Genomic DNA, 20625 nt, shown 5'->3' on the forward strand with positions numbered 1-20625 from the left:
CCCTGCCAAAGCACACGTGTGCACCCCAAATGCAGAAAGAAGCTCTATCTGATTCTAATCTCCTTATCACAGCCGTCAAGCTGCCTACAGAACAGGAGCACTGTCTTCCAGTCCAAGGCTCTTCCCATGTGCCGACAGCTGCCGCAGAAGCCCCGAGCCTGTTTCGTTGTGGACTTGGACCTTCTGGGACAAAATCATTTCAAAGAGGGTGCTCATTTCTGAAAGGAAAGTGCTGGCCAGTCTTGTCCCAGTGGCATTAGAGTCAGCCCCAGCACCTTTGCCGAAGGTCTCAAAGGTCCTTGGTTTCTCCTGCGTTGCAGCTTCTTCATCCTGAGGTGAATGCAGAGAGTCGGGGCAGAAGACGTTGTCCTTGTAACTACTGGTGAGTGGCAAGGAGAGCCGAGCCACCCATGCTGGGTCAGCAGCCGTCAGCCTCTTGAGGGCCAGCTCTGGAGGGAGTGAAAACAAGAACTGTTGGTGAGATGTGGCCTGGAGGAGACCACAAGAGAGAAGAGAAGGGGTGGGTGGGGGGGTGGGGGGAAGAAAGGAAAAAAAATTGAGAAATGAGGAGACTTCCTGAAATCAGCTGTGAGGGGACTGATTGTAAACAGGTCTAGAGATAAGCTACCAGCAGCATCATTCAAACCAGCAGCTTAAAAAAAAACAAACAAACTAGAACTAGTTTAAAACTACTTGGATTTTTGCTGTTTGTTTTTTTTTTTTTAATATAATAACCATTAGGATCACTTTGCTTTCTCATTTGTTGCAGCCTCAAGTGGCACTTCATTAAATTGTTAGCAAAGCCAGAGAAAGTGAGGGTTTAGGACTGGCTAAAGGGGAGACGACAATGGAAAGCTTTCAGGGGGGAAGTATCGGGCAGAAAAAAGGTCAGTAGTGGACTTCCCTTATGGGCCACTCTAGGGTGGGAATTTGCTGATAAGCAGGCATATTGAGACTGAAAAGAAATGGGTTATTGTGAAAACAATAACAGAAGTAGAATGAAATTCTGGATTATAAAACGCACAGCTGGATGGTTGAAGACTAGTAACAAAAAATTGAGCTATAAAGTAATTGTTCATCAATTGGAAACAGATGAGGAGCAGTGGGAGCCTGGTGTGGGTGTTGGCTGCAGGCTCGTTAATGTACCAGTAATGTGATTCTGCCCTGAAATGGGTAAATGAAATCATACAATGCGTTGGCCAAGGTATTCCCTGTTGGCATGAAGACATAACCGTGGTATTGTTACTAGCTCTGGCGAGACCTGATCAGGAGTGTTACATACAAACCTGATTACCCATCTGTAGGAAAGAGGATCTGAAGTGACAGAAGTGCAGAGAAAAACTATTGAGATGCAAACAGGAGCGAGTCCAGGCTTACACGATGGAGACCCTAAGAGGCAGAGGTTGCTTAGCCTAAGGAAGCAAATGCTGACTGGTGATCTGACTGCAACCTGACATTATTTTGATGAGGTAAGCACCGACAAAGGAAATCTTTATGCTTAAAATAGTGTTGGCAAAAGAAGAAGTGATTATAACTGTCCATGGATAAACATATACTGGAAATTAAAGGAAGGGCCCCATAGCAGGGTGAGCCTGGAATAGCTTCCTCATCAGACGGCAGGAAAGGAAACAGGGGTTCATGTTTTTTGAGGTAGAGCTTTGCAGTTGGTAAACAAGACTCCGTGATGTGGTGCACAGATGCTGCCTTCCAGCCCCGCATGGCTGCATTGCCAAAGCCTAGCCTGGAACACCTGGGAGGTTTGAAGCGACCGCCAGGTTTGTGAAACACGGAGTCAGAGAACAGCAAAACACGTAGCTGGTGTCTGCTACCAAAACACAACGATCCCAATCAGGTGCCAAGAGCTGGTGTCATTATAATAATTATGTGGCTCTGACTTATAAAGTGACCTCTGAAAGGAGAGTCCCCATTTTAATGCACTTATCATGCTGCTTCCAGAAGATAATCAATACCCTGCCATGGCCTGGGACACGTGGTCCTCAGTCAGTGGCTAGTCAGTCACCGAGACAAGTCTCCTTCCTCAGCCATCTAAGTAATTAGTCCTTTTTCTCTGAAAAACAGCTGGGTCCTGGGGTGGGATGGGGCTGAAGGTTGGAATTCAAACCTGGTGAGGAGAGAAGGACAGATACATCACTTGGATTTTGTTTCAGCTGAAGCCCCAAAGTTCTTTTGTGTTGCTTAACTTCCAGGATGTTTTTCTGCAATCTCGGTATTTTCTTTCAGTCACAGTGACTGTTCACAGAGTCACAGAATCACAGAATGTCAGGGGTTGGAAGGGACCTCTGTGGGTCATCCAGTCCAACCCCCCTGCCGAAGCAGGGTCACCCAGAGCAGGCTGCACAGGACCTTGTCCAGGCGGGTCTTGAATATCTCCAGAGAAGGAGACTCCACAAGCTCCCTGGGCAGCCTGTTCCAGGGCTCCGTCACCCTCAGAGGGAAGAAGTTCTTCCTCATGTTCAGATGGAACTTCCTCTGCTTCAGTTTGTGCCCATTGCCCCTTGTCCTGTCACTGGGCACTACTGAAAAGAGTTTGGCCCCATCCTCCTGACACCCACCCTGAAGATATTTATAAGCATATATTAGGTCCCCTCTCAGCCTTCTCTTCTTCAGGCTGAACAAGCCCAGCTCCCTCAGCCTTTCCTCGTAGGAGAGATGCTCCAGTCCCCTCACCATCCTCATAGCCCTCCGCTGGAGTCTCTCCAGTAGTTCCTCATTTTTCTTGAACTGGGGAGCCCAGAACTGGACGCAGCACTCCAGATGGGGCCTCACTGGGGCAGAGTAGAGGGGGAGGAGAACCTCCCTCGACCTGCTGGCCACATTCTTAATGCCCCCCCAGGATACCATTGGCCTTCTGTTCCTTAAGAGATCTCCCAACATGCTGAAGTCCCATGATTTTGCTCTAAAACATCCACAGTTCTCCCCTCCTCAGCCTGCAAGAAGCCACTGCATTCCCTGCATATTCTGAGTCTTCAGCTCTGGAGCAGGGCACAACAGTAGTCTGCTCGCTGCGGGGAGAGACGAAACTCAGTGGGTTGATGGTCCTGTGACCATGAAACCTTATAATTAGGTATGTTTAATTTGACGATAACTCTTTACTGCCTTATTTTAATGGTGTTAAGGGAGCAGGGGTTGTTTCTATAATCAATAAAGCTGTGTCTCTCATCTGCTGCTGCGAGCGCTCTGCTTCGCTGTTGGGGGATCGGTGTTAATAGACACCGGTGCTGAGTGTTGAGAGTTCAGCCCGCAGCTCGATGCTCACAGCATAAACAACCAGATCGCTGGCTGGGACAGATGACTCGCGCAGTTCCCCCCGCTGCGGGTAGCACAAAGGCCCAGCCAGCTGTTATGGTCCCCCTGAGCACGAGCAATGCTTCCTTCCTCGCTCTCTCAGGATGCAAGTCCACTTCTCTGTTTGTGTTTGGGAGAGGAGGAAGGAGTCCAGCAGCTCCGTCTGCGCTCTGTTGCCTTTTCGGGAAGATCATGGTTAAGGTTGTTTTTCAGCACTGAAACAGGGCGGCCTCCTTCGTGATGTCCAGCACTACTGCACGGGCAGGAAGCCACACCGGCACAGCCTCGGCGTGCACCGCTGGTGTTCACTCTGAAATGCCACTAGTTTGGCAAAAGGGTTTTTTTTCTATATCAAATCAAAGAAACATGGGAGATGGCACTTCATGGATATGCCTGGCCATAGCACAGATTTTCTAGGATGCTACCCTGTCTGGGCAGGACTGGATCCAGACAGGTCTGCTGGGCCCATCCACCAGTCCCTTTACTGGGACCAGTGCGTGTCAGTACACCCATGGGATGGAGCTGGGCAGCCTGTTCGCTCCCTGCTCTTGGCCGCAGGGCCTTTAAATCTGAGGAAGCTTGCAGCTCTTGTTTCACCCAGCCTTTCCTTCATTTGCTCCTTACTAGAATAAAAGAGCAGGAAGGCAAATGGAGGGAAGCAGCGTGGGTCTCCCTCTAAGAAAGACCACAGAAAATGCCGAACTCTGGAATTAAAACCACCACAGCAGCAAACGTCAATGAATTCTTCTTGCTGTGGAGGAGCGCAGAGGCTCCACAATGAAATTTCTGCTACAGGACGTGAGTCAGCCCAACTCTTTCAAATTGAAATGCCAGTAGAAGTGATTTTTTAGAACAAATCAATAAAAGGAACATGTAGAAAATGTCAGGCCCAGATGGTATTCACCCCGGAGTGCTAGAGGAACTCAGATATGAAATTGCTTGGTTTATTAACTGCTGTTCGTTAACTACTGCTTCAAATGAATACGGTATCAGAGGAGGGGAAGGTAGAAATTGTGACATGAGTTTTTAAGCACATGTAGGTGAATCTGGTACAGGCAGATTCATAGAAATCATTGTGTGCGAGGCTCAGCAGATAGCCGAGTACCTGGTATTCAGACACGAAGTGACGTGACATTTGCAAGGCAGGGAACTGCGTTTTGCAAATTTGTTGGTGTCTGGAAGAGGTAGATGAAGAGTGCTGGTTGACAGAGGCCACCTGAGCTTGCAGAAGAACACCAGCCGGGCTCTCTGGGGACCTGAGCTGTCCCTGAATTAACAGCCACGTTCTGCCAGGGACTAATACGTGTTAAAAGCTGGGGAGCGAGGATAGGAATAAATAATCTTCCCGCAAAGGGGAGTCGTTAGTGGAGTCCCAGAGTTTTCATTCAGCATAGTGATAAATGATGTAGAGAAGTGGATGGCATTGGTGTTGACTCCACTAGAACACCCAATGACAGAAAAGCAGAGGGTTGCTGAAGGACCTATTGATACTGAAGGCCGTGAGCAAAAAGCAGCTGGTGGATTTGTGTCACCACCTGTTGGATAATTGTCACGGGGATTGACACATCATGTATTGATGACTCTCCCACCACAGAGGAGGGATTTGGATTTCACCATGGACAGTTTGGTAACAGAGCTCAGCATGGAGCTTGGGCAGGACAAGAATGAAGAGCAAACCAGAAGACCTCCTTATGCCACCAGAAGACCTTATACCAACAGTGTAGATGTATCCTAAGCACTGCACACAATTCTGGTCACCACATCTCAATAAAGATATGCTAAAATTAGTAACAGATTCATCATAGGAGATGAGACTGGACTAGTTCCGCCTGGTGGGAATGAGGTGTCTGATGGGGCTCAAGGGGTCTATAGCATCATGAGGGGCTCGACAAGGACAACTCTTCATCTTTCTCATTCCACATGAACTAGGAGACCATGAAACGTAGCGGCTCAGGTCAGCATGGGAAGCAGTTCACATGGAGCATAGTTGAACAGGACTTTACCCCTACGCAACAACAGAGGTCAACCTCACAAATCAGCTCAACAAGAACAGATACATCCATGGGAGGGAAGATCTGTCAAGAGTGATTAAACACATGAAAAAAATCCAACGTGAAGCTCAGCAAGTCCGTTTGCTGTAAACTGCCTGGTACCAACAGCAAAGGGTGGTCCATACATGCTGTCCCAAGCATCTGTCACTGTCGGAGCCACTCTAGCAGATGAGATGACCCCTGGCTTGCTGCAGGCCAGCCAGTTTTATCTCCTGAATGGTGTTAGTGTGTTATTTGAGGAGATCCCGCTGCTGGAGCCCCCCACCAGCCCCAGCATGCTCCCAGCAGCAAGGCCACCTTACCTGCCTGCGGCTCCAGGAGGGTCTCCAGCTCCTCTCCCACCAGCTGCTGCACGGAGAGCTCGAACCCGCTCTCCGAATCGCGGTCCTCTGCCTCGCTCTCGCCATGCCCGCTGTCCTTCGTGCTCAGGCAGTCGGCATCCAGCCCCGCAGCCCTGCGAGGGGGCCGAAACGCACGTCACACTGCAACCCTCGGCACGACCCTGCCCCGCCAGTTACCTTTAGGGTGGTTGTCTTTATCCCCCATAAAATGACCCGGGGGGGGGGGCATCACTCACAGTACCAAAGGCATAATCACTTCAGTCCCCAATTAATGAGTTTGGGGTTTGTTGGTTTTATTTTTTAAAAAAATAAAAATATATTTTAACAAAAGCACTGGGACCAGGAGTGCCACGGACCCTCTGAAAACTGCGCGCTGGCTGGGTGCTGGGCTACACGTGGGGCTGCTCCACATTTCTTGCCTGAGAGGGTTTTTATCCTTCTGCAGGGAAATCCTGAGCAAACAGGGAGCTGCCGGCTCTTCCCCATGAATTCGCAGGAGCTGCTCGTGTGCAGGACAAGGCGAGAGGCACTGCAGCCCAACCCTGCCCCAGCAGCCCCAGAGCGGCTCTGCTTCCCTCTCCATCCTCAGCAGATGGAGATGATGATGAGAAAGGTGGAGAAAGCTGTGTCTGTCCATGGGCTGGGCAGGTGGGGACAGAGGGGACGTGGCAAGACAGCGGTGAAGCCCTGGCATCCTCAGGAGCGTTCAGCCAGAGAAGTCAACAGCATAACTTAATGGGAACGCCGCAAAATTTGTCTCTGGGAACATCCTCAGCGCACAGCTGGGATACCTCAGTCCTTCCCGTCCCTGTGAGCAGTGTCTCTCTCACTGGCCACCTGGCCCGGGGACCGATGCCCTGAACTCAGGTCAACAGGCAACAGCATCTCTAAGCAAGTACCCCGAGCCGTGAGAAAACTCATCCTTGTGCTTCTGGCTCCAAAGCTGTGCTCGTGAGTGCACCTTCCCATCACCCTTGGAACAAGTCGGGTTCCCCCACCAAGGACCGGCAGGTGGTTCATGGCTGCAGGGGGGCTCAGGTAGGTGTGGAAGGAGCTACCAAAGGTACCCCAGGCAGGAGGCATAGAGCAGCCCTGGAAGGTAGCTGGATACCAATGGGGAGACAGGACCAGAGGAGCACAGCTGTCCTGAAGGAGCACCCACCTTCCCAAATTCAGGTCAGCAAAACCAGGAATGAGGTTTTTGCCTTGTGTGTCTGCTGCCCTGGTGTCTCCTGCCCTTGGAGGCTCTTGGGACCAGTGGGGCTGAAGCGGGGGCAACAGAGGCGCAGAGGAGCGGGGCGTGGGGAGGGCTGAGAGCTGGCCTTACCTGCTGCCGTTCTTGGCCGTGTACTTGTTTCCCCTGTGGTTTGTTTTGGGCTGGAACTGGCCCTGGTGCAGCAGGGAGAGCAGCTGGGAGATTTGCTGTAAGGCAGGAAAGGCCTGTTGAGCCCCAGCGATCACCGCTCAAGCTGCTTCCTGCCAGGACGTCCCCTCCGAACCCCCCCCCCCGGCCTTTTTATAGCGTTTCCTCCTCCTGCGGATGGGTCGCCATCCCCAGGCAGGGGAAAAACAAGCGGCCGGGCAGCCCACCTGGCCCCCGCGCCGGCCCTGCCTGCCGCTCCCTGCCCATGTGCTCCCCTGGGGAAGGGAGCGTGGGGTTGTCCCCTTCCCTGTGTGACGGCACCCTCCACCCCGGCTCCCTGGCATCCTCATGGGTGCAGGTAGACCCTGCCCACGGTGGGGTGGCCGGTCATCCCACCCAGCCCTTGCTGCTGGGGCACCTCTGCCCAGCGCTGGGAGGAGAGACCAGCCAAAGACCATCAGGCTGCACGTTCCCACCACCCCGGGGTGTGCAAGAGCTGGGCAAGGAAGGCTTTGTGGGGTGTGGGGGGGTCCATATCCACGCCTCCTGCAACACCTGGGGCAGCTCCTACCTGCACCGGGGGCGACTCCATCGCGAACTCCCCGGTGGGGCTCTGCTCCGCCAGTGCCACCAGCGACAGCCGGACCAGGCTCCTGAGGATGTGCTGGTGGGCCTGGGGCTGCCCAGGTCCCCCAGCATCCGTGGGCTGGTCTGGTGGCAGCGGGGGCTCTCCCACGGGCCCCTGCAGTGGCTTCACCAAGCTCCTGCAGTGCAGCGGTGCATCCGGGGGGCTCACAGGCTCTTTCGCCGAATTTTTCGGTCTGTGGGGCTGGCAGGGCCGGCGCTGCAGGATGGGCAGGTTGAAGGTCTCCTGCTGCTCATCCAAGTCTTTTTGGGTCCTCTGATTTCTCAGGGTCCTGTAGAGAGTGGGGGTGAGGTGAAGGGGAGCCTGCGGGGACCCCCCCGGCATGGGGGCGGCTGTGCCGGACAGATCGTCCTGGCAGGGACGGTGGGGCTCAGCCTCCCGCGGCCGGCCCCGGAGCAGCGGGACGAGGTGGATGTCTGCCTTCTGGATCTGCCTGTGCGGCTTCTTGAGCTGCTGCTGCCTGCGGGCATCCTCTGCCTCCCTGCAGTTGTAGGCCATGCCGTCCTTCTTCTCCTTCTTACGCAAAGACAGGGTTAAAGCCAAAAGGAGAAGGCACCCACCCAGGAGACCGGCCAGGCAGAGAACGACCACCACAGACGGGTTCAGCCACCCGGGATCCTGGGCTGATATTTTGGAGAATGCGCCGTGATGCCGGAAAAATAAGTGGACACGGACCACGGTGTGCAGGGGGATGTCTCCCCCATCGCTCACCCGGACCACCAGCTCCTGCTCGCTGCCGGCAAGGCTGCTGGCATTGCTGGTGTTGAGGAAGACCTGCCCCAAGACAGGGTCCAGGATGAAGAGCCTGGCATCACCCCCGCCCACCAGATCATAGCGGAGAGCCCCGTTGATGCCAGAGTCCACATCCTTGGCCATGACGGTGAAGAGGAAGGGAGTGCTGGCACATGACACAAGTGTCGCATTGGTCACTGCTGCAGTCTCTTGGGTGGTCCCATTCCCAGGGGCCACCCAGAGGCACCCCGTCTCCTCATTGACCAGGACAGAGAGTGTGGCCATGCCTCCCACCAGCACTGGTGCAGTGATGATGGGTGCGTTGTCATTCCGGTCAAGCACATCCAGCCTGACAGAGATGTTGGACGCCAGCTTGGGGTGACCACCATCCTCCGCGGTCACCAGGAACTCCAGGCTCCTCATCTGCTCATAATCAAAAGCTTGGAGGGCAAAAACATCCCCAGTGGTGGGGTCGATTGAGAGTAGACCTGACACAGAGGAGTCCGGGATGCTGTAGGTGATTCTCCCGTTGAAACCCAGGTCGGGGTCAGTAGCATGGACAGTGAGCAAGAAGGCAGGTCCTTCACTGTTCTCAGCAACGGCAACCTCATAGGTGGCCTTTTCAAAGGAAGGGGCATTGTCGTTCACATCACTGATGCAGATGGTGAGGTGCTTCAGCACAGCCAAGGAGAGGTCTCCGTGGTCCCGCGCCAGCAGAGTCAGGTTGTACTCAGCACGCAGCTCCCTGTCTAGCGTGGCATTGGTCATCAACACGTAGCTATGGCTGTTGGTCCTCTTCAGCCTGAAGTGCTCATACCCTTGACTGAGGGAGCAATGCACTTGCCCGTTGCTTCCTGAGTCGGGGTCACTGGCTGTCACCAGAGCCACGAAGCTGTCTTTGGGGAGGGCTTCGGAGAGCACGGGTGCCCGTGCAGCCCAGGTGACGTGGACGTCAGGAGCGTTGTCGTTGACATCCAGGACTTTGACCACGATCTTGCAGTGTGCTGGGATGGGGTTAGCGCCCAGGTCCCGGGCTTGCACATCCAGCTCGTAGGCATGGGTTTCCTCGTAGTCCAGCGGGTGCTTCAGGATGATGCTGCCCGTGCGGGCATCGATGCCAAAAGCGCTCAGCACCTCCGGGGGTGCGTGCTTGCTCAGGCTGTATTCGATTTCCCCATTGGGACCCTGGTCAGGGTCAGTGGCCATGACTGTCACGAGGAGGGTCCCAGGCAGAGCATCCTCCCGAACCTCTACCATCAAAGAGCTCTCTGCAAAGACGGGGCTGTTATCATTGGAGTCAAGGACAATTACTTTAATTAAAGCGGTACCTGATTTTGGCGGCTCCCCGTGATCAGTGGCTGTCAGCACGAGGTCGAAGGAGGAGTGCAGCTCCCGGTCCACTTCTTTAACCATGACAAGTTCCGCGTGCCTTGTCCCATCGGAGCTGGAGACAACCTCCAGTGCAAAGTGCTCACTGGGGGAGAGGCTGTAGGAGCAGTGGGCATTGGGGCCAGCATCGGCATCCAGGGCTCGGTCCAGCGGGATCCGTGTCCTCAGGGATGCACTCTCTGACATCTCCAGCTCCAGCTCGGGCGTGGGGAACCGCGGTGCGTTGTCATTGATGTCCAGCACTTGAACCTCCACGTGAATCAGAGCCAGGTTTCGGGCAGCCAGCACGTCAAACGAGACCCAGCAAGGATCGCTGTGCCGGCACAGCTGCTCCCTGTCCACCCGCCCAGCCGTGCTGAGCACCCCGTCCCCGCTCCCCACGTGCAGCGGGAACCTCCTGGGGGTCTCCATCAGCTGGAAGGTATCCGCTGTTTCGCCGCTCTCGCCCCCCTCGAAGTGCTCGGCCAGCGTCCCTATCACCGTTCCCGGCAGCACTTCTTCGAACACCCGGTACTGCACCGTGAACGTGGCCACCTCCTGGGCATCGGTGGACAGGAAGAGGTACCACCACAAAGCTGGGAGATGGAGACCGGAGCGGCTCAGCAACAGCATGCTGCTGGCAAAGCCCACTGCCCCGCTGCCCCGGCGCGCTGCCGTGGGCTTGCCCGCCTGCCGCCGCATACCCCAATTGTCCTTACAGCGATCGCAAGTCCTTGGCATCCTCTCCCATCTCCAAGTCCCATAGGCACCAGCCAGCAGTTGGAAAGGAGGAGAAATGCTGACAGAGTCCAGCGGTTGTCCCCTGCCCCACCATCGCCAAGGGGTGACTGAGAGACCCAGCTGCTCCCCGGGACGAAGCGCTCAGCCCGGAGCAGAGGGGACCACTGCGGCTTCAGCCGGGGAGCAGCGTCCGGCCGTCCAGCCGGGCCGGGAGGTGGACCAGGCGTGTTTCCTATGGAAACCCCACCTACAGGAAAAGGGAGGACCGGGCTGGTACAATGCCTGGGCGGGACGGGGGCTGGCGGGGCAGCACGCTGCCCGGCTGGCAGAGAGGTGTGGAAGTGCCCTCAGTTTCCCACCTGCGGGGACCATCGCTGCTGCCTGCGGTCACCTGCAAAATGCATTTCACAGGAGGCGCGATCCCTGCAGACAGTGCCTAGCCCACCCGCAAAGCCTCGCACGTGCTTCAAGAAGATGCCTGCAAGGGCCAGCAACCACGATGGACCTCTGCTCTTGCTTTACCCCAAAGGCTCGTTCCCTGTGCTGTCAGATTTCTGACTCACTTTGATTTATTTTCATTTTGTCTAAATCCAGCGTGTAATCCCGGGTTCTTGCTCTGCCTTTTGCTGTCAGTTCGGAGGGCAACACACCCACGTCACCTTTTCCAGCACATGGCTTTTGATTATGTCACTGCTTCATTTTCATCTGGACACACCAAAATGAGCTAATGAATCACTGGGAGAGCTGCCACATCAAACACAGGCAGGCGGGCACGCTGGAAGAAAGGAGGGCTCTGGCAGATGCGAGCTGCGTCCTGTCAGGCCTCTCCCCATCCCCTACGTCCGTCTGTCCTGGCCAGCTCCCCCCATCTTGGCACATGCTCTGTCCCCAGCTCAGCTCTTGCTCTGATTTCCCCAGCATCACCCCTCACCCAGCACTGATTTTGCACCACCAAATCCCTGCTTTGCCTTATTCCAACATCTTACCCTGAGCCCCCACCTGCAGGCAGCTCACGTGAGGCTGCACAGCCAGACCACCATGTCCATGCTTAGGCAGCCCAGCCTGAAGCTGTTTCACGTGTTCCTCCTGCGCAGGCAGGGGAGCAGGCAGCTGCCTGCCTGCAGAGCCCGGTTACCCCAAGCTGGGCTCTGCTTCGGGTCTCAGGGTGACTGAAGGCATTCAGGACAGGGAAGGTCACTGCAGAGGTTTCCTTGGCCATTACAGAGAGCAGAGCATCTTTGTATTGTGGTTTGAGTCCCGCCAGCCACATCATCTTCATCTTGGCCCCCCTGTATCCATCAGGCAGCCTCCAGCAACCCTGCAGCTGCCATTGCTGTCCTGCACACATCTTGCCCCCCTTCTCCTGCCTTTCCAGGCACCCCAGCACCCCTATCCTATTCCCATCCATCTCTGCTCCCCTCACTGTCCTCCTGACAGCTCTGACTTTCCCAGGTCAGGCTCTCCATTGCCTGCATCGCCTCCCAGTTCCCTGCTTTCATCACTTTTCTTTATTATGGTAAATTTTAATGCCACAGGGAACAGCAAAGCAAAACCACGCCAGTGCTGACCAGCCGTTTTGCCCCGGGTGGGTTAGTGCCACCGCTCAGCACGCCCGGAGGAAGGGCCAGTGCAGCTCAGCCGTGGTGGGGGGTGGCAGGAGACCCGGTGCTATTCCTGGGCTTGGCCCCAGCTCCAGGTGACCTTTGCCAAGTCATTTCCCTGCTTTGTGCTCTCGCTTCCTCCTCAGCTGAGCGAAGCCAGCCCCCGGGCTCTCCCGGAGGGATGCTCTCCTGCTCGACGGCTGCCTGTGGAGCTGCGGATGGAGAAGCGGATGTCTCTCAGCCCATGCTCTGCTCGGGTGGGTGGGTGGGAAGGCTGCTTCCTTCTGGGGGGAGTCTCATCCTTCCATCTCCCTTTTTTTACGCCTTTCCTTTTCAGAGATGGAGAGGAACAGAAGAACCGCACCAAAATACCACCAAGGAAAGGAAATAAATATTATGCCTAAGAACTGCAGGGGTTCCTCAAAAGCCCTGCCAGACATATCCTTCTTCCCACCGCCTCCCAAGCCATCTGCAGAGCAAGCCAATCGCAGCAGGTGGGCCGTGTTAACCCACCAGTGATGTACCAGGAGATATATACCCACCAACACCAGCACCCACGTGTGCCGGACCCTGCTCAGTGCAGCCCTCACCCCACCAGCCGGAGGGAGGGTGTCCCTGTAGGCTGCTGCAGCCCCAGACCACTCCTTTTTCTCCCCAAAGGCAAGGAGGCAGAGGAGATTTTAAGGACCAGCTTGCTCAGCCACCAGAGGGAAAGGCTGATGTGACAGTCCCGGCGCTGGGAGGAAAAGTCACGGTCACCAAGAAGAGTGTTGTGACCCCCTCCTGAGCACTGTCCCCTCACCATCTGGGCTGTCCCCAGTCTGTCTGTACAGATATTGGCAGTGGTGACAGATCTGGAATGGCCAAGAGAGAGGAGCTGGCGGAACTAATGCATTAATTATTACGATGCTTCAGGAATAAATCCCTATAGACTAGACCTGTGACCCCAAGCCATCAGGACATTAGCAGCTGGGAGGATGGCTGTAGGACGCTGCGAGAGCATTGCTGAGCTGTAAACCACGCAGGCTGTGTCTTGGGGGAAGACAGGCAAAGTAATGCTAACAAAGAAACTAGAACAGAAAAATGAGCTTGAGCTGAGACTTGCCAGAAGCACAGACAATGAAATAAGATCTAAAAACATCTCCTGCTTCCTGTGCACACACAGGCAGGTTCCCAACACGCAGATGCTTCTTCATAGACAATGTTGTATCAACGAACATAAACCTTCTCCCCAGGAGGTTGACTGCACCTAAGCCCTTTCATTTCAAGCTCAGAAAGAGCATCAGTTATATTCAATTATTGCAGTAGCGTTCTTCAGCTCCTGCGTGATGCTATTAGTGCCCGTAGCAGACGTAAATGTCATTTACAAGGTGTGAAAATCTGGCTCCTCTGAAGCTCAGTTCCTCAGCCAGACACAGGGAACAGCCCGGTCTCCCAGGGGTGCAGAGCTGTAGTTCAGGCACCACGCACTCACCGCCCGTCACATGGCAGAAAGCAGCCCGGACGAGTTATTTCACACTCCACTGCACAGCTGGGCTGTCAAATTTCAAAATTTTGCATTTTGTTTGTCACTTTGGGTTGGCTTGGTAGCACAAGCTGTGCTGCACATCCCCAGAACGGTGCATAGGGCAACATAAAAATGAGAAGGGAAGAGAATTTTTTTTTCAAATCTAATAATGAAAAACAACACCAAAAGGAGAAGAGTTCAAAACGAGCACGACTGAAGACATACCAAGATTTGGCCTCATTAGGGTGCTCAGGACTTACTGTGTCCTGCGGACCATTCAGGGAAGCAGGACTTGGTCTCTGCTTTATGAGGTGGGAAATGGTGTCTGAGGGTCAGGGCACAGAGGCCATGGACAACAGGACGCACCCCGAGGTGGGACGCTCTCTTCCAGGCTCAGCTCCGTACCTCGGAGCTCTGTCCTGAGCAGGAAGACAGCTGCAAAGCCTCGATGGGGCAAGTGAAAGCGTAGCTGCTCCTCAGCCACTGGTGCCCTTACACCCAGGGATCATGCTTTTTTCCCCTCATCTGTCTTGGTTTTCAGCCCTTCAAAGGCAGGCTTTGCTTCTCTAGAAGTGTCACTCCCATTTCAACAGCAAAAATACATTTTCTTCAAGCATCTCTGTGCATTAGGTCTTTCAGGAGCCGAGTGCAGATGTGAGAGGTGACCCAGGACCTGCCCCATCCTCAGCTGCCTGCAGGGACTGGGGAGGCCCTTGGGGGACCTTTTTCAGGAGGAAGGGGATGATTCACCCTCTCCCACCAAACAGCAAGTCCACAAATCATAAGATGGTTTGGGTTGGAAGAGACCTTAAAGCTCATCTGGTTCCAACCCCCCTGCCATGGGCAGGGACACCTTCCACCAGCCCAGGGTGCTCAGAGCCCCGTCCAACCTGGCCTTGAACCCTGCCAGGGAGGGGGCAGCCACAGCTTCTCTGGGCAGCCTGGGCCAGGGCCTCACAAACCTGCAAGAGGTGGATGAACCTGCTCTCAGGGGCCCCTGGCTCTCCCTGTGCTCATCCCCTCCATAAAATCAGAAGGTAACACTGAAAGTGACCTCCACATGCCACCTTGCCCAGCCTCCCACCCCCGTCAGGTCCCTTGTGTGCTGGCTCACTCAGGATCGCATCCTTCACCACCCAAAGACTTCTCTGCCTCTCCTCACAGCCTCCTCCAGCAATGCCTTCCTCACCCCGGGGAGCCCAGACCACCCCTCCAGACACAAGCTTACCCCCACACTGGGCAGAGGCAGAAGAAACACCCACCCCAGCTCGCTGCCCGCACCCTGCCCAGCATGGCCACAGACCCCCAAGGAGAGGACATCTGACCACCCTCAGGCTTAGCCAGCTCCCAGCACCAGGTGATGCCACAGCCCCCTCATCCTCAGCTGATGCCCCAGATGCCTCCCACGATTTGAGGCAACCCGGCAGCCTCAAGGTCAGAGATTCCCACAGCCCCAGCTGCAAACCCCCTGCTAACTGCTCCTGGGAGCTGTGTGCCTGGGCAGGGGTTATATGGGCGCTCCCACCCTCAGCAGGTGAACATCCTAATGAGGAGAGAAATTAAAGGACACGCAAGTAATCCCTAATCAGGACAGAGTTAATAGGTGATGCAGCAGCATTTAAAAGCTTCCTAAGGCAGCAGTCTGGCTTTTCCCAAAGCAGCTAACTGCAAAGTCTCTGCCAGCTCCTGCTTGCTGTGCTCCGGGAGCTCCCCTGTGTGGAGGGTATGATAAGGAGAGTTATTGTTGCTCTGTGTTCTTAAAAAGATTATTGTTAGGGAGGGGAAGAAAGTTACAAGTGAAAGAAATTGGAACAAGCTCAGTGTTTGAATAGAGAGTAATAATGTTATGATAATTTGCATGCACAGCCTCTGCCACTCGAGAGCCCTAACGTATTTTATAAAGTCTTGCGCTGCAAAGAGCAATCCTATAAGCAGATAGCAGTAGAGCTGGCCAAATATAAAAGGGGAATCTGTAAAAATGACATTTCATTGTGTCGGAGAAAGCAATGAGAAGCAGAGTTGAGATGTAACCCTTGGTGTCCTTCTGGAGGAGAAGACTGGCGTAAGATTGGCACTTGCTCGTATGATCTAGTTTGCTATCATGAGTCTTGCAGTCATTTTTTTTCCCTGTATATCAAAAGGGTATTTCTAAATACCTGTTTGCAAATGAAATACATGGAAATAGTCCTGAAGGCCAAAACTTCAGCACTAGATCTTTCCAGAAAAGGTCACATAGAAGAAGGGGCCGCTGACAGCTCCTGGACTGGGCTGGAAGGATCAGAGCACAGGACAAATACGGGGGACGCTGGAGCCCCATCAGCACCACCGTTCACTGCCAGTTTCATGTGCTTTTGGTCCGACAACCTGCAACACCCCAACAAAGCGTTCTGCAGCGGTGGGGTTCCCCCGGCTCCTCCACGGAGTAAGTGATAGATCTGGGCCACAGCATGCTGTAGCATAAATCAGAGCTTTACGAGTCCCCGGCGGCTGCAAATCAATGAGTTCTGGTAATAATTACCCATTTGATTTTTCTCTTTATTAATATTTAGACTTTTTAATCTTTTCATTGCGAACACGATGCTTCCCTGCTGCGGTTGTCCTTCAGGGGGAGCTGCCACAAAAGCTCCCGTTTCTCAAAGACTTTGTCTTGAACCAGGCTGCTCCCTGACCCAGAACGACACAACCACGAAAGGCGGGTGACAACCCGGCCGATTCACCCCGGCTGGGTGTCACCGTCCCAGCGCACAGCGGGTGTCCCCGAGACGCAGCGTGGCCACTCTGGGTACCCCAGTGCAGATCCACTGGTTGTAAGGGGGTTTCTCTAGCTCTTAGGCTGAGCCCTCACCCTTGGCACGGGTGACCACCCAGATTATCGCAACCTACAGCCGTCGTTTAAAGAGATGGCCCCGGAAGGTGGTTCGCTCGTCAGCTGGTGCTTGCTAATGAGGGATGTACAAACTAAAAAATAAGCCCTGTGTTGATATGCAAAGGGAGACAGGACTCTCAGTGATTTTCAGTTGAAATGACAGACCTTATCTCCTCTAACACAGGCGTGGGAAAGCTGATAATGCACTATCACCTCTGGAAAACAAAAGGGAAAAATCAAAACAGAAAACAACCCCTAAAAAAAGCAATATAAATTATGTTTATTATAAAGACCAAAATTTTCCAGCAAGTCCAACCACTACTCAGCTTTAAATTAGTGAGAAAAGAAGCTGGAAATAAGTGAAAGGATGCTGGAGCATCTGCCATGTCAGAATTACCTCCAGCGCCCAGAAGAACAGGTAAAAGACCCCGTTTTTTGTCCGACAGTGCACAGAGGGATCTGTGCCAGGGATGTCGCTTAGCACAGACACGGATCTGGCTTTTCTGTTCTGGGATGGGGAGGAGAGGCAGGAACCATATTTTGACTCCTGGGACTATTCAGCAGAATAAATCCTTGAGGGTAATCCCAGAAGCTGTGCTCCCTCCCCAGGGACTGTCCTCCGAACCCATGGGGTGAAGACAGACTTTGATGTCCAGCTTCCACCAAGTGAGGAGAACCTGAGACCAATTTCTTGTCCAAAGCAATGCCCAGCACCTTCAGCAGCAGAAAGACTCCCAGGGCTGAGCAGGTCACCATGGTCTGCTACCACCAGGAGCCTTACGAGGCTAAAGATGAAGGTTCACCTCTCCATCTGCTCCTTCTGTGCCACCTCAGCAAGCTTCCGCCCAGGATGACTGAGCCACATCAACATCCATCCCAACAGGGCTGGCTGTGCTGATCTCACCATCGCTCCCTCCTCAGCTGGGACGTGTCCTGCTGCTTCCAATGCTGAAACCACCCGAGTGAACAGGTCCCCAGGCAGAGCATCCCTTGGGACAGTAACAGCAGACAGCAATGGGGACAACGCAGAAGACCACAAGGAAGAGGACCTCAGGTCTCCCTATCCCTGCCATCGTGCACAGAGATGCTGCAGGCTCTTCCCAGAGATGCACGTGTTTCTTCACCGGTGCCAACACCTCAAGACGTTCAGCCAGCTGCAAAGGGTGGCTGATGTGCTGTTATCACCTCTTCTGCCTCTGCCGTGTCACCTCTCTTCTGTCATCCACCTCCACCACGGGACTGGACATGTCCTCTGCCACCAGCTCCACTGCTGAAACACCAACACGGGTTCAGGTGCTGCCTCCTCCCCGCTGGCTGTTTGCCACGACGGGCTGAGCCCACTGCCAGGGCTGGCAGGAGGGAGGATGGTGCTTCAGCCCTCCGATGGAGAGAAAGGGGCTGTGGCATGCAGGAAAAGAGGGGCTGGGGGCTTTTCTGTGCCATGTAAACGGCATAAAGAGGACACCATGCATGTGGAAACATCTTTAATCCGGAAAGTGCTTCCAGATGATGCAACTTCCAACTCCTGCCAAGGGGCTGAGCATACGCCCAGTGCTCCCCAGCTGGGGCAAGGACAGCTCTCCTGGGCACTCCCAGGCAGCGTGGGATGGGTAAAACCAGGGTGAGAAAACCCAAAAGAGATACTAATGCTGCCCCACATAGGCTGACCCAGCCCCAGAGCCTGGGCTGAGGACCCAGATCTTGCTTGGGGACAGTGATCCCCCTGGGCTGGGCTTTCGGGGGCTGGTGATGGGCCACTGCAGTGGCACAACCTTCTATCTGAGCCTGCCTGGGGAGAGACGCAGTCCTGGGGAGCTGAAACCTCCTCGTGTGGGAACTGGTGAGTCTCGGGCTAACATCCCAGTCACTATTTTTCCAGCAGAACACAGTCGCTTGAGTCCTACCCAGGTGGCCCACAGCCTCGTCACAGGTACGTGATCTCGATGACGTTGGGCTCAGCGCTCGCACAGGGAAGGTGATGCTTGCAGGAGCACTGGCAGCTCATGCCAGCCGCATCCACACCGCCCGGCTCCCACTGGCAGGGCTGGACAGGCAGCTTCTTCTGGGAGCCCAGCTGCTTCCAGTCCGTGAGGTGCACCCCATCGTCCAGGTCCTGCGGCATGGGCTCGTGGTAGAGGGTGATCTGGACAGTGCGGAGGTGAGGGCCGTAGTGCACCACGATGATGATGAAGACGGCCAAGAGGACGAAGATGACGACAATCACGGAGATCACGGGCAGGGCATCGGATTTCTTCGTCACGCTCCTGACAACGGAGACGGGCGTGAAGGCGGCCGCCTCCTGGGGCTCAGGCTGTCTTAGCTGGCTGCCGGGCGCGGAGGCATTCATGGCTGAGCAGGCTGACCTGGGACAGAGAAAGGCAGGGTGGAAAGGGGTGGCTGCTGAGCAGAGGTTGTCTGATGTCCTCATCTCCTGCCCTCAAGTCAGCGGCTGCTGCCTTCACCTGCAGCTGCTGGGGAATGGGACCATCCCGTAACTGCTCCCTGCCTCGGGCTTGCAGGACAGGATAAATTTTGGTGGTTATACCTGGGGTTGTAGGGACGGCACCCTGGACACGTTCAGCCAGGGAGGCCGTGCCCTGCATCCCCTTGTCCTGGACACCTTCGGCGTGGGGCTCTTCTCCCCACCACACCTCGCTCCCCGGAGGAGAGCCCTCCACCCTCCCCTCTTTGCCCCCAGCCCCACGGTGCTAACCCAAGACCAAACCCCGCAGGGACCTCCCTGGGAGATCCAACCCCACCGAAACACACCACGAGGCATCCCTCGCCACAGCCACTAACTCCTCGGGAGCCAGCACGGGGGGAGCAGGGCTGAGAGGAGGGAGGGGGAGCCCTCCCCAGCCGCGCAGGGGTACCTCGGTGTCCCCGTTGCGTGGCAGTCGTCATCTCCAGCGGCGAGGCGGAGAAGCTGACGGCAGGACCAGCAGAAAAGCGTCCGGGATGGTTCCCCGGTGTGGGTGCAGCCAGACTCACCTCGCCGGCTGCCACGTCACGCCTCGTCCCCACACCCCCGGGACTCCCCGGGGCAGAGGAGGAAGCGCCTGCTCATCGCGGGCGGGAGAGGTGTTCCCTCACTTCGCTGGGTGCCACATCAGCACCACAGCCCCCTCCCTCGCTGTCACACACCCTCGCCGGAAAAAATCCCTCCTCTCGCCCGCTGCAAGACAAGCGCCCTTTTGTTCAGGGGGGAAAGCACCTACCGCCCTTCGGCTGCACACGCAGCCCCCGGCCGCCCAGCTGCAGGAAACCTCTCTCCTCCCACCCACTCGGCGTTCACGTTTAATGCAGTTAAGAAACCGGTGTAAAAAAGTCACCCTTCTGCACGTGAGCCCTTGGCAAAGCGTATCCGCACAACGCTCTGGGCTCGCAGGACCCTCGCCAGCAGCGGTGCGAGTCCGTGGCGAAGCTCTGGACCCCAGGACCTGCTCAGGGTCAGAGGCGGGAGCCAGTGGCAGGTCGGTGCTCGCTCATCTCTCCCCCCGCACCTCGGCCGCGCGAGCAAGGCCACAGGGACGCCCTCGAGTCAGCAGCCTTTACCCCCGCACGCAGGCAGGTACTGTCCCCCTGTCCGGGGATGCCGTGCGGTCAGACCCCATGCCACGCTGGTGGCCCCGAGCACATCTCAGGGCAGAAAAGATGGCTCCTCCAGAGCTTTGTCTAAACAACCATCACAAAACATGTCTCCCCATCTTTCTGCCCCGAAACAAAACTGCTCTTACCTGGAGGCTCTCAGCAGACAAGCTGGGGTGAATATCGGGGCTCTGTCTTCCCTGCACGTGGGGAGGACGGGGTGGGAAAAGCCTCTCCCCCCATCCGGCCGAGCGTCCAGGAGATTTGGCCGCACGTTAGAGCTTCTGGGAATTTGCACTCATTTCAGGATTCAGTAAAACCTTAATCTGCAGCGTAATCTCTGAGCATCACATCTGTGCAGGAGAAAGAAAAAATGGGGCGGGGAGGCTGCCAACAGAGGTTTTGTAAAACCAAAGGCCGCTGCGGGACGCTGGGTGCTGTCGGCCTGACGGTTTGCTTGGGGTTTTGGAGGTGTTTGAAGAGACCCGCTGAAATGCAAGGAGCTGCGCAGTGCA

The 20625-nt window shown here is 55.3% G+C and overlaps 3 protein-coding genes across 7 annotated transcripts in view; 1 reads left to right on the forward strand and 2 right to left on the reverse strand.

Annotated features, from left to right (window-relative positions):
* The window catches only part of DELE1 (DAP3 binding cell death enhancer 1), a 25897-nt gene extending 19869 nt beyond the window's left edge, over positions 1-6028 (forward strand). For 2 of the 5 annotated variants that reach the window (XM_075442239.1, XM_075442240.1), the window contains one exon: positions 73-6028. The gene's annotated coding sequence lies outside the window, so the exon portion shown is untranslated. The remainder of the gene's footprint in view (positions 1-72) is intronic. The other 3 variants (XR_012766101.1, XR_012766102.1, XR_012766103.1) reach the window with 3 other exon arrangements.
* PCDH12 (protocadherin 12) lies at positions 5257-10729 on the reverse strand. Its single transcript, XM_075442107.1, has 5 exons — positions 7633-10729; positions 7026-7120; positions 5660-5811; positions 5419-5452; positions 5257-5311 (listed from the first exon to the last, which is right to left on the reverse strand). Exons 1-5 carry the CDS (start codon positions 10546-10548, stop codon positions 5257-5259), a joined length of 3252 nt encoding a protein of 1083 aa, XP_075298222.1. The 5' UTR covers positions 10549-10729.
* Positions 10730-18387: 7658 nt separating this feature from the next.
* On the reverse strand, positions 18388-20320 carry SMIM33 (small integral membrane protein 33). Its single transcript, XM_075441902.1, has 2 exons — positions 20260-20320; positions 18388-18885 (listed from the first exon to the last, which is right to left on the reverse strand). The coding sequence occupies exon 2, from the start codon at positions 18867-18869 to the stop codon at positions 18447-18449; it is 423 nt and encodes a 140-aa protein (XP_075298017.1). The 5' UTR covers positions 18870-18885; positions 20260-20320; the 3' UTR covers positions 18388-18446.
* Positions 20321-20625: the final 305 nt, after the last annotated feature.

This window comes from Opisthocomus hoazin, chromosome 23 (assembly GCF_030867145.1).
Source record: "Opisthocomus hoazin isolate bOpiHoa1 chromosome 23, bOpiHoa1.hap1, whole genome shotgun sequence".
Taxonomy (NCBI): Eukaryota; Metazoa; Chordata; class Aves; order Opisthocomiformes; family Opisthocomidae; genus Opisthocomus; species Opisthocomus hoazin.

Excerpts from the sequence above, each read along its gene's own strand:
- PCDH12 (XM_075442107.1), bottom strand. The coding sequence starts at position 10,548 with ATGCCAAGGACTTGCGATCGCTGTAAGGACAATTGGGGTATGCGGCGG. Across the intron at positions 5,453-5,659 it reads CCTCCTGGAGCCGCAGGCAG|GCAGTTTACAGCAAACGGAC; the intron begins GTAAGGTGGCCT and ends TGTTGGTACCAG. Across the intron at positions 5,312-5,418 it reads ACGGACTTGCTGAGCTTCAC|GGGTAAAGTCCTGTTCAACT; the intron begins GTTGGATTTTTT and ends GTTGTTGCGTAG.
- SMIM33 (XM_075441902.1), bottom strand. The coding sequence starts at position 18,869 with ATGAATGCCTCCGCGCCCGGCAGCCAGCTAAGACAGCCTGAGCCCCAG.